General features: G+C 35.3%; 1 protein-coding gene across 28 annotated transcripts in view; it reads left to right on the plus strand.

Annotated features, from left to right (window-relative positions):
• ATP2B2 (ATPase plasma membrane Ca2+ transporting 2) overlaps positions 1-15,655 on the plus strand; it is a 415,848-nt gene that overhangs the window by 373,647 nt on the left and 26,546 nt on the right. For all 28 annotated transcript variants that reach the window (XM_080606728.1, XM_080606718.1, XM_080606717.1 and 25 more), the window contains 3 exons: positions 4,759-4,865; positions 5,475-5,666; positions 13,608-13,821. In XM_080606728.1, the coding sequence (XP_080462854.1) occupies positions 4,759-4,865; positions 5,475-5,666; positions 13,608-13,821 (513 nt within the window). The remainder of the gene's footprint in view (positions 1-4,758; positions 4,866-5,474; positions 5,667-13,607; positions 13,822-15,655) is intronic.

Consider the following 15,655-nt stretch of genomic DNA (forward strand, 5'->3'; position numbering starts at 1 on the left):
TCTTTGATGTATTCTATCTGCTTCAGGGTAAAAACACACATCACAAAATAAACTTTTTTAAAAAATATATTTAATTTTTAATGACATACAGTTGCTGGAGGGAACATTTTTTGTGTCTTTAATACAGCACAGTCCCACCCAGCAAGAGGATCATTTTTCTTTTACATTTTTCTTTTTACTACTGCTAAGGGACTAGAGAAAGGCATGGTTCAGCATTTCAGGCTGCGTAGACAGTGTTCTCTCAAATATTTATGTCTTTGAAGTAGAAATAGATTGAAAAAAATGTCAAAGTGGTTTAGCATCACAAAGTGTTTCAGTGAAACCAAAACATTTCACTTAGACATCTCAATCCAACTGAAATACAATTTCTTAAAGACTTCATGAAGTCTGTTGGTATGATTTCATATTTTTTTTACCCTGTTTCAAAATACAACAATAAAAATGCATGTCACCTATAATGATATTATTGCTGAAATATTTCAATATTGTCAGATTGTTATTTTAAAATAAGAAGCAAATGCTTACTACTCATGGAAACAGCATCCTCATCAGAAAGTATAGAGAAGATAAAATAAATACTCAGTTTACAAGCTAAAGAAGCTGTGTTTCCAATGTTTAAATTCATCTGGATTTTTTTTGTGTGATACTAAAAAGAACTTTCTTGGAAAGCTGCTTGATTAAAAAGCAGAAAGGGAAAGGGAACTTTAAAGAAGAAAAGATTTTTCTAATAATTACCCTTAATTTCTAAAATATTTCAAATATTATTGCATGGGATGCATTATAGCGGACATGCCATGAGACTAGGTAAAATAAAAAGAATAATAGAAAAAAAATTGAAATTTTGAAATTAAATATCAGTATTTTGCAAGTGGCAATTGGTTTTGATTTCCATTTGAAATAAAATTTAAATATTTATTTTTATTCAAATTCATGTAAATAAATGCTCAGAAAGTTGACATGTTCCATAATGTAAAAAGTTGACTTTGACCAACACTTCCCAAAAGTGATGAATATAAGAATAGTTTAAAGGAAGCAGGAGGTATGCTACAAGTGAATCTAGAGTTTTATACTTTAAATACTATCTAGATCTTTGTCGTCAGTGTTAGGACTAACTTTGTGGAAGGCCCTGATGCTTTCAAGGTTCCCCTTTTGTGTTTCACATTGCTGGTGCCTGCTCAGAACAGAAATCTTTGTATTTGTGCCATAGTCTTCTCTGGCATTCTAATATCATGAACTTTGCAGAGCACTCTTCACTTAACAATTACCAATGCTGTCTGTAATGTTATATAAAACACTTTTATATTAATCTTTAAAGATCTATTCCTGCACGTAGGCAAGCATTTAACTTAAATGAATTTAAATTTTCTCTTTCAGTCAGATTTTCTAAATGCTTGTTAGATAAACATGGAGCTTGAAAAAGTTAGGAAATATTAAAAACCAATCTGAACAGAATATGCCTATGAAAATATATTACTGCATCTATCTACATTTGGCTTGTCAAAGACAGATAAATGTGTAAGCGTATGGGATGATCAACTTTCCAGCATCAATAACATCAATAACACCCGAACTAGTGTCCATCTTTGTATGCTCTGCTGTGGCTAAGTTTTCCCTGTCCGCCTGTTTTGGGTCAACCAGTTTAGACAGAATGAGATACCTAAAACAGCTTTTTTTTTTTTCTCTCTCTCCCAGAACCAGTTTCTAACTGATGTGGCTCTAAGGGTGACAATGCAAATAAGAATTGTTAAAATGAAGTGGCATTTGTTCCACAGTAAAGGGAAAACCTGAGGCTGCAGTTGTTGTTTTTGATCTGACCATGAGTACAGATACCTTTCCTGTAAAAGAAATGGAAGACACAATGTTGATTAATATTCTTTATAATATTATCCTGCAAGGGTTTGATTTAATGCTTGCGTGATGTTAGATGGGAGGAGGGTAGGAGATATACGATGTATTTCACTTTCACTTTTGTATGGAATGCTGGTATCTTTCATAGCAAGCGTGCACATACAGTGCTCCTCTTTATGGCTATACATAGTTGTTTTAAAAAACAAAATCTTTTCCCTCATCAGAAGCAGTTGCTTACTCTGACACATATATGTCTTAAAGAATCTACATGACTGCTCCCCAAATTCCTACAGCATCAACGGAATCTGTGTGTGGAACATACTGTAATGTTGGGTTCTACATGTGTTCCTGTGACTGTTGAACAGTTCCTTTTTGATGGAGCAAAGTTGTAGCCTAACAGCTTGAGATGAGGGCACAGATCAATGAAACGGCAAAAGCTGTTTTGGAAGGAAGCTTTGCCACATTTTATGAATTTGCCTGCTGTACCTCACAAAACTGTTTGATTAAAATGGTGTATACAAGTCATTGACTGGAGTAAAGCAGTTTATTTTGTAGAATTTTCCTGGCTGTTAGACATGAGAAGTTAATATCGAAATTTCTTTTTAGCTATTGCGAATGAGTAGAAATGGGCATTCTCTGATTGCCAGTCTGTCAGATAATACCCTTATTTAAGTTTTTCATTGATCACCAAAGCAGTAGTTCTCCATAGCTCAAGACTGCAGAGGGAGAGCCCTTCCTTGGCATCCCTCCTTTGTTTGCTGTCCCTACACCTTTTGTAAAATCTAAACAGGCATATTAGTCGATACTGAAGAAAACTCTCGAAGTGAAACCACAAATGCTTACCACAACTATCAACAAAATTATATCAATAGAAAGGAAAAAAAAGGAAAAGCAAGCAGAGTTAGGAAGTAGAGTGCTGGAAAGAAGATAGTGATTTAGAAATGTGGGGAAGGGGGAGGAAGGACAGATTAAAAATAATATGAAGTCAAGGAGCATGGGTATAGCTATGAATAGCTATATTAAATACTCTGAATCCCTAATAATTGCTACTGCTCCATTTTAGAAATTAGTTTGATGTTCAAAGGAAAATTCCTCCATCTACATAGTTTTGTCCCATGTCTTGATATAGTTCTGATGACACTGGCAGTGGTCACTGAGATAGAGATGTGTGGCTGAGATGCTGGTGGTAACCAAGACCATTTTATCTCTTTCCATGATTGCTGATTATGCAGTTTTGTGCTCTGGAGGGTGGTTGTCTCATCCTGGCTGCGTAATTTGCTTTTATGGATAAAAATAGGCAGTCAGGTAGTGAATCATTGACATTTGTCCACTATTTATATCCATTAGGAGGTCATTTGTTAAACCCTCTTCAGCTTTGTTTGGGCTATGCTCCCATCTGGAATCTAATTGCGAGAGGTGTTCTCTGCCTCGTTGGAGCAGTTAATAGCATGAGGTGTCGGAGTTTTAATGAATTTCTTCAGAAGCTTAAACTATTAATTTAACATCAAAGGGTATATTGATAACAAGAAGGGAAGACAAGATAAATGTTTTTAAAAGCAATGCCAGCTGATGTTCCTGTTTATTTAGTAATACTAAAGACAAGTCACCCAAAAAACTGAAAGTTCTAATTGTAAGATCATATCAGAATAATATGCCATTTATCTGAGTTCATAGTGCTAATGGAAAGTGAATTTATTTTTTTTTCTGATTTTTCTTAAGACTGAAAAATACAGGAGGACGGTTACTGCTTCCCTTTTGCATTGCAACCTTCTGGGTGCCTGATAAGCCCAAACTTTGCCAAGAGGCAGCTATTGCTCTGTAATCTGCAATTTCCTATTTCTGTCTGATTATCTGATATGGGAGTTATTTTTTTCCAGAGTAGATGAAAGCTTTTCACACTGGGTAGGTTTTGATAATTGTTTTTAGAGGATACGACTTTGTGCAAAGTGTGTTAAAAAAGGAATTTTCTTATTTTCCCCCCATGTTACCTAATATAGGGAGTTGTTCTTTTATCCTACATAGAAATCCTGTATTCCTACTAAGTCGACAAAGGGACTCTAACATGGAAATAAAAACATGAGTGGAGAATGATGCCCATCCCATTAAAATACAGAGCCGCTTCTATGACCTTAGAAAAAGTATTTAATCTTTTATTTACTTTCCCTACCTGCATAAGTGGAAAATACTTTTGTTTGTGCTAGCTGGGTGAAACTTGATTCACCATTTAAAGTAGTGTTTTCATTTTGAGATCATTTTACAAATTAAAGTGGAAATTATTTTATTATGACTATTTATTTGAATGTTTTGCTCCAGAATTTAAAGAATTATTTCATATCTTCTCAATCATCGTTTGGCAGAGTTGAATGTCTCTCTGTTAAAATGCTAATTTGGCTCCAACTAAATAAAATTCATCAATGGCATTTGTTATCTTGAGGTTAAACTGATTGCCAGAAGGCAACCCAGTGAAACAGATATTATAGTTAAGACCCGGTTTAGGAAAGCTTTAAGCATGAACTTAAATCTTCAGCAAAAAAAATCCATTGAAGTTTAATCAGGGAGCTGGTCTGAAATGGTTTTACTGTGACGTAATTTTTAATAGTAGAAGTCTTCCAGAAGAACATAATGAGACAATGTCATTCTCTATGATACCTATGCAAGTTTTATTGATGTTTTGGTGGTGCAGGATCAGATCTTTCCACAAAAAAATCTAGTAGCAATGTTGAATAGTACATAATAGAGGTGGCATGGCTTTCGTCATTATTTTCCTTAGAAATCAACTCTCTTAATCTCTGTAAGACTTGTGTACTATTACATAGCTGGTATTACACACATGGCTATTTTTAGAGGGAAGTTTTGTCTTGCTAACATATAAACACACTGTATACACACTGGTATATACATTTTTTGCAGGTATTATTGACAGCACACAGGTGGAACAGAGACAGGTTGTAGCCGTGACTGGTGATGGAACCAATGATGGACCAGCACTTAAAAAGGCTGACGTTGGCTTTGCAATGGTATTATCTGCGTATTTATTGATGTTTATGTCATTGTAAATCTGCTGTAAGAAGTTTTCCATTCATGAGGTGTTGAGAAAATTGCTTAATGAAGCAATATATTGCCTATACAGAAGAATGGACTCTGTTCATCACAACAGCAGAATACTATTTCGCTTTGCTAAAAACTATTGCTACATGTGAAGATGTCTTCCCAACATACTTAGACTCTTAAGATATGTTAATATACTAGATTACATATTAAGATATGTAATTCTAATTGTTAGCAATTCTGTTCATGTATATTAATAGAATATCCTAAAAAAGGAAGGAAAAAACAAACAAACACTCAAAAGATTGCTAGACAATAAGCTGATAATTTAAAGCACCCAGAAGTATCATCACATGAATTCCACTGTTCTCTGTCAATGCCCTTTTCCGCCTCCGTACTCACTTTCAAAAACAGGTCCAATTAGCCATCATCCTGGCAAATATAAAATGCAGAACATACTCAGCAGTCATTGTTATGGTGCTGGGGAATCTTACTGTAACTATGGACTTTGAGTATGCAGGGATTTGTGTTCTGCCTGTGTACTTCCCAGTAATTTTATTCTCAATTAATTTTTCCAGGGTATTGCTGGAACAGATGTTGCAAAGGAAGCCTCAGATATCATCCTAACAGATGACAATTTCAGTAGCATTGTGAAGGCTGTGATGTGGGGACGTAACGTCTATGATAGTATCTCAAAATTCCTGCAGTTCCAGCTCACTGTTAACATTGTGGCTGTGATTGTGGCTTTCACTGGAGCATGCATTACCCAGGTAAGATTATCTTCAGGCATCGCTTAAAGTATGGGGCCAAATCCTATCAAGCTGCATTGCCTCTTAAGGGATGATGCTTTACATTTAATTCTTACTTTGTACAACAGAAAGCATGCTTTCTGAAGTTCTTCTGAAAATTAAGAAAGTATTTAGGATCAGACTGGTAAGTGTTAAATAGCTGTTGACAAAAGAAAGTGTACAAATCCATTTTCTCCCTAGAAGTAAATTACTTTCAGGAGCAACTAATGTTGGTTCTGCTTCTGTACAGCTCCCTGTTTTTGATTACATATTATTGTCATGATTGAGCCTCTGACATCAGGGAAGAAAATATCAACGACTGGAAAAAGGAAGAGTCTGTGTGACTTTGCCGTTTTCTTTCAGAATATTTCACTGTTAAGTATGTATTTAGTGATGGATTATGGAATTAAATTATGATTTTCAACTTAGCAGTGCACAGAAGTAATCCCAGGAGAGGAGTTTTTTGACTGATAAATATTTTGTTGCTTTCGGGCAAGTGCTTTTGATTTTAAGTGCAAACAGTAAGCCAATTAAATAACACATATAGTTGAACTTCGATTTCTTTTTCCCCCTCTACACTAATCCATTATTGTAATCCTGATGTACGTGCAACATGTCTAGGTCTTTTACAAAAGCATACTGTGTTTTTTCCTTCAAATTGCTACTTTTTGATGAATAACATTTTCTTTTACCTAGCAAGAAACCAGGATGTATTTAGTGCAGTACAAGGGCTTATCCTTCATTAGAAAATAGCAAAACATGCGGGCTTTTTAGTGCTGTTACTCCCCCAACCCAAAATTAATGTATATTTCAAATGCTGCAGACAGGTGCTATTACAAAAGGCCTCCTTTGATTGAGAAGCACTATGGGAGAGCTGACGCCTCACTGTATCGTGCATCATACAGATGCACATGCCTGTTCCAGCAGGTAAATTCCACCTCATGCACACCTGAGCAGAACAATGAATAAGTCATTAGCTCTGCTCCAGGGTAAACTTACATTGCAATCATGGAATTAATACTTGAAACCAGAAACTCAGGTACCTTTACAAAACCATGAGGTCAAACTTCTCCTAAGCCTTGACTGACGTTTAGAGGCCTTATCTGTGCGGTGAAACAATTCATTTGTTTTCTGAGAGGTAAAAAATTGCGAGCTGCCAAGTGCTTGTTCCCTACCATGCTGCCTCCCAGGTCTCGATGATGCCTTGTTGTCACAGCTGAGCCTGTGCTATGGGACAAAATTATTGACACCGAGGCAGAAGTTGGAAACTTTTCATTTTCCCTTGGGAAATATTTCCAAGCATTTTGAGAAAATGTTTAACCATGAAGTAGTTTTTACTGCTAACGGAAATTACATGGATAAATACTAAAAATGTGGAAGGTAAATCCTCCTGGATTTTATCAATGGTTCAGAACAATATACAAAAAAGTGCTAACAGCAACATGGTCAGAATACCAGAATTGGAACTGAGGGGACTGCTTCCTTTTGAGCCCTTGTTTTATAGACATTCCTTCACTGCCTAAAAGAATTTATGTAAGGTGATTTTTTTTTGGTTAGCATCCACGATTTTTCATTTGCTTTGTGAAAGCATTAAGGGAAATATATTCTAGGTGTTAACTAAGTATTTTCTATTTTATTCTTGAAGAGGTAAACATTTCCGAGTCAATAAAAGGACTTTTTAAAATCAATACTAAGTTCTTGTGTAGCGCATATTCAGTGGAAGTATGTTCTCCTTTCTATTTCCAGGGCTTTTTTCATCCTTTGAATCATTCCATTACCTTATAAAAGGATTTGGATCAGGCCCAGTGTGTTTGTATTAACCCAATGGGCCGTAAGACCATCACTGAGCCTGTCAAGTTCATTGTCTCTGTTTATAGGTTTTAACATACAACTCCTAGAATTTCTGTATTTCTGCCCAAATAGATTCTTATGCAATTCCTTAATTTGGCAGTAAAAATGCAAATTCAAAGAATGAGGTCTGAAAGGAAATAAAATTGAAACTGTAGCAAAAAGGCAGCAGTTATTTCCATTGTAGTTCTGTTTACACTGAACTGCCTGACTGCTGATAATTCCAAGCAGCTCTCATTTCTATCTCATTCAACAAGGATCTTGCCTTACGAATGAACATTATTATGTTAGGCTTTGACTCAAAGATTCTAGGCAGTGAAAGAGCATGATGTTTGTTTGGCTCATAAACTCTACTAAAAATTACACTTGGGAACATACTGTACCCTCTGGTTGCAATGAAAATAGCTCTAGTACAAAATGCATGATCGTACTGAAAATCATGGGTACAATAGGCTAAGTGCGCACAGAAATAAATCTGCAAAACCGCATATAGGTCTAAATTATTATTTTGAATGAATCACTTAAGTTCTTAATTAACAAAATTAAAATCCATAGTTTCCAAAAAGCAACACAGCTTTCTGTGACCCTCAAAATGAATGTGAAGAAGGTCCGTATTGGACTGAATTTTGCTTTGCTTTCAGGTAGTAGGTTTGGCTTTCTTTGACAAAAAGATTATAATTTTAATCCATGACTAATATTCAGGTTAATGAGTATTACACAGCCTACCCTTTTGGTGATTTTATGAAATCTAGAATGAGAAAATTTCTATTTAGGTAGTAATATTTATTTCATGCTTCCTAATGTCACTTCTCTCAAAAAAATTGTTCTGCAGTTCAGAAACAGCACACTGGGATACCTTGAGTATGAAGCTTTACCGGCTCTTTTTGATGTTTCTTCTGTTTGTTCTAAAAGGAAGCACAAAGATAAAATCTTTGCTTTGACTGATTTTTCCAATACTTGGCTCAAATTTTGCAACTAAGTACTTAATTTTATTCAGTCTTCATCCTGCAGTTGCATTGGTGTGTATGTAACTATGTGCATGTGGTCACATTGCTGTAGGAAGGACTAGTGAAACTACAACAACTTTGTATTAATGAAAGCGTCCAACTGTGTGAGTACTTGTTACCGAAACTAGACCTCCAATGAGCACACAGTGGATGCATTGCCACGTAGGAGTTGATTTCTTTGGTCCACAGCACCTTAGGAGTGCCGTGGAGAGGTTTAAGAAAAATCTTAAGTAGGGCCTGTGACCATTTGTGGTTATAAGAATCTGCAGCTTTTTTTTTTTTCTTCCTTTTCTTCCTCAAATACATAAATAAAATCAGTGACCTTGCCAAGTTCCACTTCAGGGAACTACAGATTAGCTTAATTCTTTTAATACTAAACAAATGCATTTTTATTTATTTACCTACCTGCTGCTGCAAGGTGCTGCTGGCAGAGAGTTATCTACTATATTTCTATTTTGTCCTGGTGTGTTGTTTCAATAGATGTTGAACTTACGACTGTTTAACATGCATGTTTAACATGCTGCATGCAACCGTCAATGCTATTCCAATGTTACATCAGGATTACGAAGGATTAGGAGTGGGCTATTGATTTTATTATGCAGACTAAATGGGACCAATGCAACCAGTCATTTGCTATCCTATGCCATTGGTCCCAGCATGAAGTCATGTAAAGGTGACAGAAATCATGTTCTAGGTGGCATAGGAATTACAGATATACTGTCATGTATTGGCAAGCTTGGAGAGGCTGCTGCCAAAACTAAGCGGCCCCTTACAGGGATCTAGCTTACATTGGGCCCTGCTTCAGTTTAGAGCTGCTCAACCTATAGGCCAAGAGTTTAGATAATGAAACTTCGTATTGTGGCTCTATAATTACACTTTATAACACTTTGATACCTAGGTCATACAAGAAAACCCAATTTTATGAAGTCTCTGATTAAAAGCCGAATTGGGGTCACTCAATCTATGGCTGCACGGGTGCTGGCTCTGCACACAGCTCCAACCAATGAGCTCACCACTGTTATTTCTGCTAGGCCCATGTCTGCAGTTTGCATGGCACATATAAGATAATGAAAAGATAATTCACTTTATCTTTCAATTAATCTAATTAATTTACCTTTTTCTGCCTTCTCTGTGTACAGTCCAATGCATGCTTTTAAAATGGTCAGGGCGTGGCCATCTTGACCACCCTGTTTACAGTTGTCCTTTCTAGTTAGGAATTTTATCCCCCCCCCCCCCCCCGCAACTGGATTAATGAGCTGCAAACTCCTGTATTCCAGCTTCATTCTGGATAAGATCTGATTGCACAGCCCTTGATTCATTCAGTGAGGGTTCTTTTTTGGAGCTCTACCTACAGTTATGAATTTGTACTTTAAATGAGTCATTGCACATCTCTGAGCATCATATAGAGTTCCATATGTCCTTTGCGAGACCAGAAATTTCATTCTGTTTCCAGTACCCAACATATACAGTACCAAGTAAATAATTATGTTGTTATATCTGGAGCTGTTAAATAAAATACAGTTATGTACAATATAAGATTCAAAAATGGTGTTGGTCAAATGGAAACATTTTTAACTGGAACTGTAAAGCTAACAGTTCCATCTCTGTGCCAAATTTTTTCTCTGTCTCCAACTGTTGAGGCAGTGTAACTATTCAAAAAGGTTGCATTAAAGAAAGATAAGACAAAGAACATGTTTTAACATTTAACATTCAAATTGTTATTCTTGTACTTTGAGAAAGACTTAATGTTTTAACAGACATTAGGAACTGAAAACAGTGACTCTATAGGACATTATGTTTGGAAAATTAAATGTTAATTAAAAAGCACTGTAGCAATGAACCACTGCATGAATCACTTACTGTTTTTACAGCCCTTGTTCAAAAAATGTGGATGATGTATACTTAAATATATAAGGCAGTAATTTACATGTTTATAATGTTTTCGTGCAGAACTGTATTTGGCAAATCTTAAAATAATAGCATTGGAAAATTTGAAAAAGCCATAACACAAAATCAAAATATTTACAGTTCAGCTTTGTTTTGGGAAGGCATAGAAGCATGGAAAGAGAACTGAAGAGGTCACTTCCATACAATTACCAGACAGTGTGATCTAGCAGCAGATGTGAGGGCTGAATATATATATATTTTCATTTATGTATATAAACTACCAGAAATACTTATTTTTATGACTGTATGCATGTGTTCTGTGACAAGTGGAAGCAAAGAAGCAAGGGTGAAAATACCTTTTTGTTCCCCTACAGCTTGTCATCTAAATCAAAAGTAACAAGCTCTAAAATTTGTGAGGCTCCGCATGTCACAAAAGATTTGTAGTTTATTTCCAGCCTTTGGTGATTTGTACATTTAAGTATTTCCAAGATGAAGTGTAACATCACTTGATTCAAGGGACGTTTTCCTTTTACCTCTAGGCCAATGTTAACATATTCCAAGGTCAAGTGGAAAAGAGTTTGACAAATAAGTGGTGATTTTGGGTGGCTTGCAGTTTGAACATCTTCCATCACCAAAGTTTTTGGAAGGCAAATGAAGAATATTTTTTTTTGCTAGTCAGTCAGTAGTTGAAATGCAGTGAAAAGAACACTGACTTTGCATGCAACTTGTGCAGCATAACTGAATAAACTTTGTAATGGAAGACTAGGCTCCTTAGCTGATATGGATTTTCTTCAGTTTCCACCAACTAATCAGAAATCAGATAGAGTTGCAGTGGAAATTTCATTCCACTGCCTCCCCAGACTAATGTGTATTTAATGTTTTGGCTTCAGCTTAGAATGAGCTTTCACACTTGACTGAACACCGTAGTACTGCCAATAATAGATAATTATTAGAGGTACCATAGCCACCCAAGGTGATTGGCAGTGTGAAATGGTGAGAACATGTTGTTGCCAAAACTGATGACTGCCAATTACAGTTGTGTGATTTAGAGACTGAAGGAATCTAACTTTCTGTTGTGCTAAGAATATGTCAAGCTCTGATTAGACACTTGAACATTTGACTCTTTATTAAGTATAACAGAAATTCAGTTTTTAGTGACATATAAGTCAGCGCATGAAGCAGCAAATTCAGCTTCTATAACATCTCAAAGTAGGGGATGTTTCTTGAGAAAACTCATTACCTAGAGAGGTAAAAATATGACAAGGAAAATTCTTCAGTAGAAAATGTTTTTCCTGTTTTTTATATACCGCCTAGGGTCTCTGAGCCCTGGCAACTAACTTCTTTTACTGCAAGTAAACTCTCCTTACTTTTTAGCCATAAGTATTAATAAAAATAAATGAGGTCTCGTATTTGTTGCAAAGTTTGTCCAGATTAGTTTTAGGTTTTTTCTCCACCTCTGAAGATACAGGCTTTTCCTCTTTCTGCAGCTGCATATCAAATGAGTGAACTGAATCTCCAGATAAGCCCAGTTAATGCAACCCATGACCAAGAGGTCAAGAATCTATTAACGCTAATCTTCCTCCCTTCCCTGGTGTACCCAAGTTGTAAGACTTAAACAGTGGGTTGCTTGTTGCTTTTCTCCATCCATGTTAGTAAGTCGAAAAATGAATGTTTTTTTTTCTTTTTTAAATTTTTTAAATGTATCAAAATGCATGTAAATATAAGTCTGTTAAAAATGTTTTCAAGAGGAAGTAATACCTTAACTCAAGGGAGAGTTGAAATATAATATTGTGTTCTTGGGATACTGAATGGATGTTGGCCCTCATAACTTGACAATACTTTAATAAAGATGAATATTTAACCCCTTGAAGAAAAGGGCAGAGCTCATAAAGAGTTTTTCTAGGATTTGATTTATTTTGTATGGTGTTCCATTAATTTCTTTCATTCAAGACTGCCTGATGCTAAAGTAATACATAAAAATAGTGATCTGATCTTCAAACTTTCACCCTGTAGATTAACTCCCTTCCATTATAAAATTTGTCATACTGATATCTTTTGATATCTTTGAGATTCCATTTTCCTAATAATAAGGTCTATTTGAAAGAGAAAGCAGATCTTACAAATGCTGCCTATTTTGTATTCAGTTTAAAGTCATAGGAAGTTCTCAGTTACAAAACAAACAAAAAATCAACCTACTTCATTTTTCCTGTTACGGCTCCTTGAAGCAATTGCAATAGTCTATCATTATAGCTGCCCCAATGAATTAAAAATCAAATTTGTATAATAACCGTAATAACTATCTACATTTTCTCCTAAGGTCAGTGTTAGTTTTATTTATTTACTTTTTTTTAATGTTTTAAACATAATCTAAATTTCTCTGTAATGTGACCATAGACTCTTTCTTGAATTAAGTGAGGAAGCAGCTCCTTCTAGTGGTTGGTGTTCTGTTTCAGAAAATAAATTCTTTATCCTGACAAGTAGTAACTTATTTTTCTTCTTTCTATAGCTTCTTTTCTTTCCATAGCTTCAGATATGCTATCATCTTACCCAACAAATGAATCAGGATTTGCTTACTTCTGCAAATCTGATGTATTGTAATGAGTTTCTGAATATTTTTAAAATTCAAATATTAGTCATTTTTTTCTTCACAACTGTTTTTACAAGGTCGTAAGTAAAACATTAAATTGTCTTAGTAATTTTTTCATCATTTTTTAATAATTTCAAGCTGTTTCCAAGAACAGATAAGTAAGACATAATTAATGAATCATTGCTTTAAAAATTGCTTCAGTACAACTTTTCTTTCAGGAAAGAAACCTTGTGTTATGCGTAATTACTTAAATTCAGTTACCAGGTCAAGCCTTATGCACATACTAACAGCCAGGATTTTGAAATGTGTTATAAAGTGTTAATGTTATACTTTATAAATATTGTCTGATTGTAAATGTTCTTGTTTGAAATGACTGGAGAAAAATCATTTATCTTTGCTCAGATCACCGTTACCTGTGATTCTGATCTTGTATAGGCAATATAAGAACAGTTGTAGTAGGTCAGACCAAAGTCCTTGTATTTCAGTATCCTGTCTCCAGCACTTCTTGTGAGAAATGAAACCAGAAATGTTGTAAATGACCTGACAACAATTGTTTTTCTAGCACATAAGTAACTTTCTAATTTGTTTCCACAGGACTCTCCTCTAAAAGCTGTACAGATGTTGTGGGTCAATCTGATTATGGACACCTTTGCCTCACTTGCTCTGGCCACTGAACCTCCAACAGAGGCTCTGTTGCTAAGAAAGCCATATGGCAGGAACAAACCTCTCATATCCCGTACCATGATGAAGAACATTCTGGGCCATGCTGTTTATCAGCTTACTCTAATATTTACACTTCTTTTTGTTGGTAAGAAAGTTAGGCTTGTTGCTTGGTTTAGAGGCACCTAGACCATGTAGGCTGGCATGTCAGAATGCTTTCAATGTATCTTCTTAATGCATATATCCATAGTTAAAGAGCTAGTAGGAGCAAACTGCTTAAAGGAATCAAGAACATTGGTGGTAACAGAAGAGACCCAACAGAGGGATTTAGTCACTTCTCATACATTCTTCACATTGGGAAGGGCCTTTGAGATTTTAGTCTCCTAGCAAAATATAGATTTGGGCTTTGGCAAAAGAGTGTGTTAAAACGTACCACTGAAGGTATGTTAAAACATAAATGACTACATTTGACTACATTTTAAACAGACTATCTAGTCCGCTCCTCCTAAAAAAATCCAAATCCTCCTAAAAAATCCAATTTCTTATTTCTGGCCTGGACTCTTTTTTAGCTCTTGCTAGCAATGGATGCTTTTTGTATTTTTTGTTTTTGAGAGAGAAGGGAAGGAGGAGAAATGTTATTTGTTGCAGGGAAGTGCAGGGCTAATAATAGTTTTCCAATGCTCCACAATAATGAGTGAATTTGCCTGAAGGTCTGATAATTTTATCAGTTGGGTATTGTTTTCTTGACAATACGTCACTGCTGCTGAATTGCATGTGTTTCATGTGTTTCAGATTTTTTTTTATTATATACAGACTTTCATGTAAGCTGTAAATGTAAATCTGAAAAAATCTGAAAAGCTTAGAAGTTTTTTGAGCTCTGTTTTAAAAACGTTGCTGCATCTTGCCAATAACTGGCAGTTTGCTTGGAATGCTCAAAGGAGTTGATGGTCTGTTTACACTGGAGCTATTTAAACCAAAATAATTGCCAGGTTTTGGAGAGATATGGTCACTAATATTGTGTATGCATATATACAAATAACATTATAAGCTTACAGTGTATTTTGAGGACATCTAGCAAGCCTAAGAAAATTGTAATGTTCAGATTCTCTAAAACAGGCATAGAAGGTCTTGGTAATTCATTTGATATCAATCTTGGAACAAAAATTTCTGTGAACTTTCTGGGAATTTTAATGGCTTTTTGATGAGTATTATGATTTAAAATACTTTATACTGAACCCTGATGAAAAGAAAACCAGGATTTTCTGACCCTATCTTAATTACTTTTCTGTGTCTCTGGAAAACCCATGCAATACTTTGAAGGTCAGAGCCAAACCAATTTTCTCAAAAGCCTAGGAAATAAAGCCTTTTTCTTTCTAGTCTCTGAGAAGGTCAGTTTTGCAGTGAGATGATGTTTTAAACTCAGTGTTTCAATAAACAAATTACAAATTAATGAGTATTATTTCTGTTTTGATTTACTAATTCATCATCTTTTGTAGCAGCATGCTCTGGTATGCCAGTTAAGTGATGCAGTGCAATAACAAAAGGCTTAAGGATAGGTACTCACACTGAGGAAAGTATCGTTCATATTTTTGTGTTTGTGTGTTTATTGAATGAAAGCAAATAGATGCAATGATTGTGTGTGTAAAATAATGATGTTTGCTTTCATTCGTTTTTTCCTTTATGTTTGTATGTATTAAGGGGAGTGTTCTCCAATACTTAGTTATCTCCTTGGAGATGTATAATCTGCTTAAAAATCTCTGCTCTCTCACAATCTAACTTTTGTTGCCTCATATTGGTTTACTGGTATATTTGTCATATCATAATCTACTTTCTGCCAAAAGACTATAAGCCAAATTCTTGCTTTGGAAGCACGCTCATTATTCCCAGTGACTTGAACATGAACTGCTCAAATACCCCAGGGCAAAACACTCACTGGCAGCTTAGCTGATGGAATTATGACGTCAGGGGAAAACCTCAGGAAA

Source organism: Anser brachyrhynchus (assembly GCF_964034855.1).
Source record: "Anser brachyrhynchus genome assembly, chromosome: 10".
NCBI lineage: Eukaryota > Metazoa > Chordata > Aves > Anseriformes > Anatidae > Anser > Anser brachyrhynchus.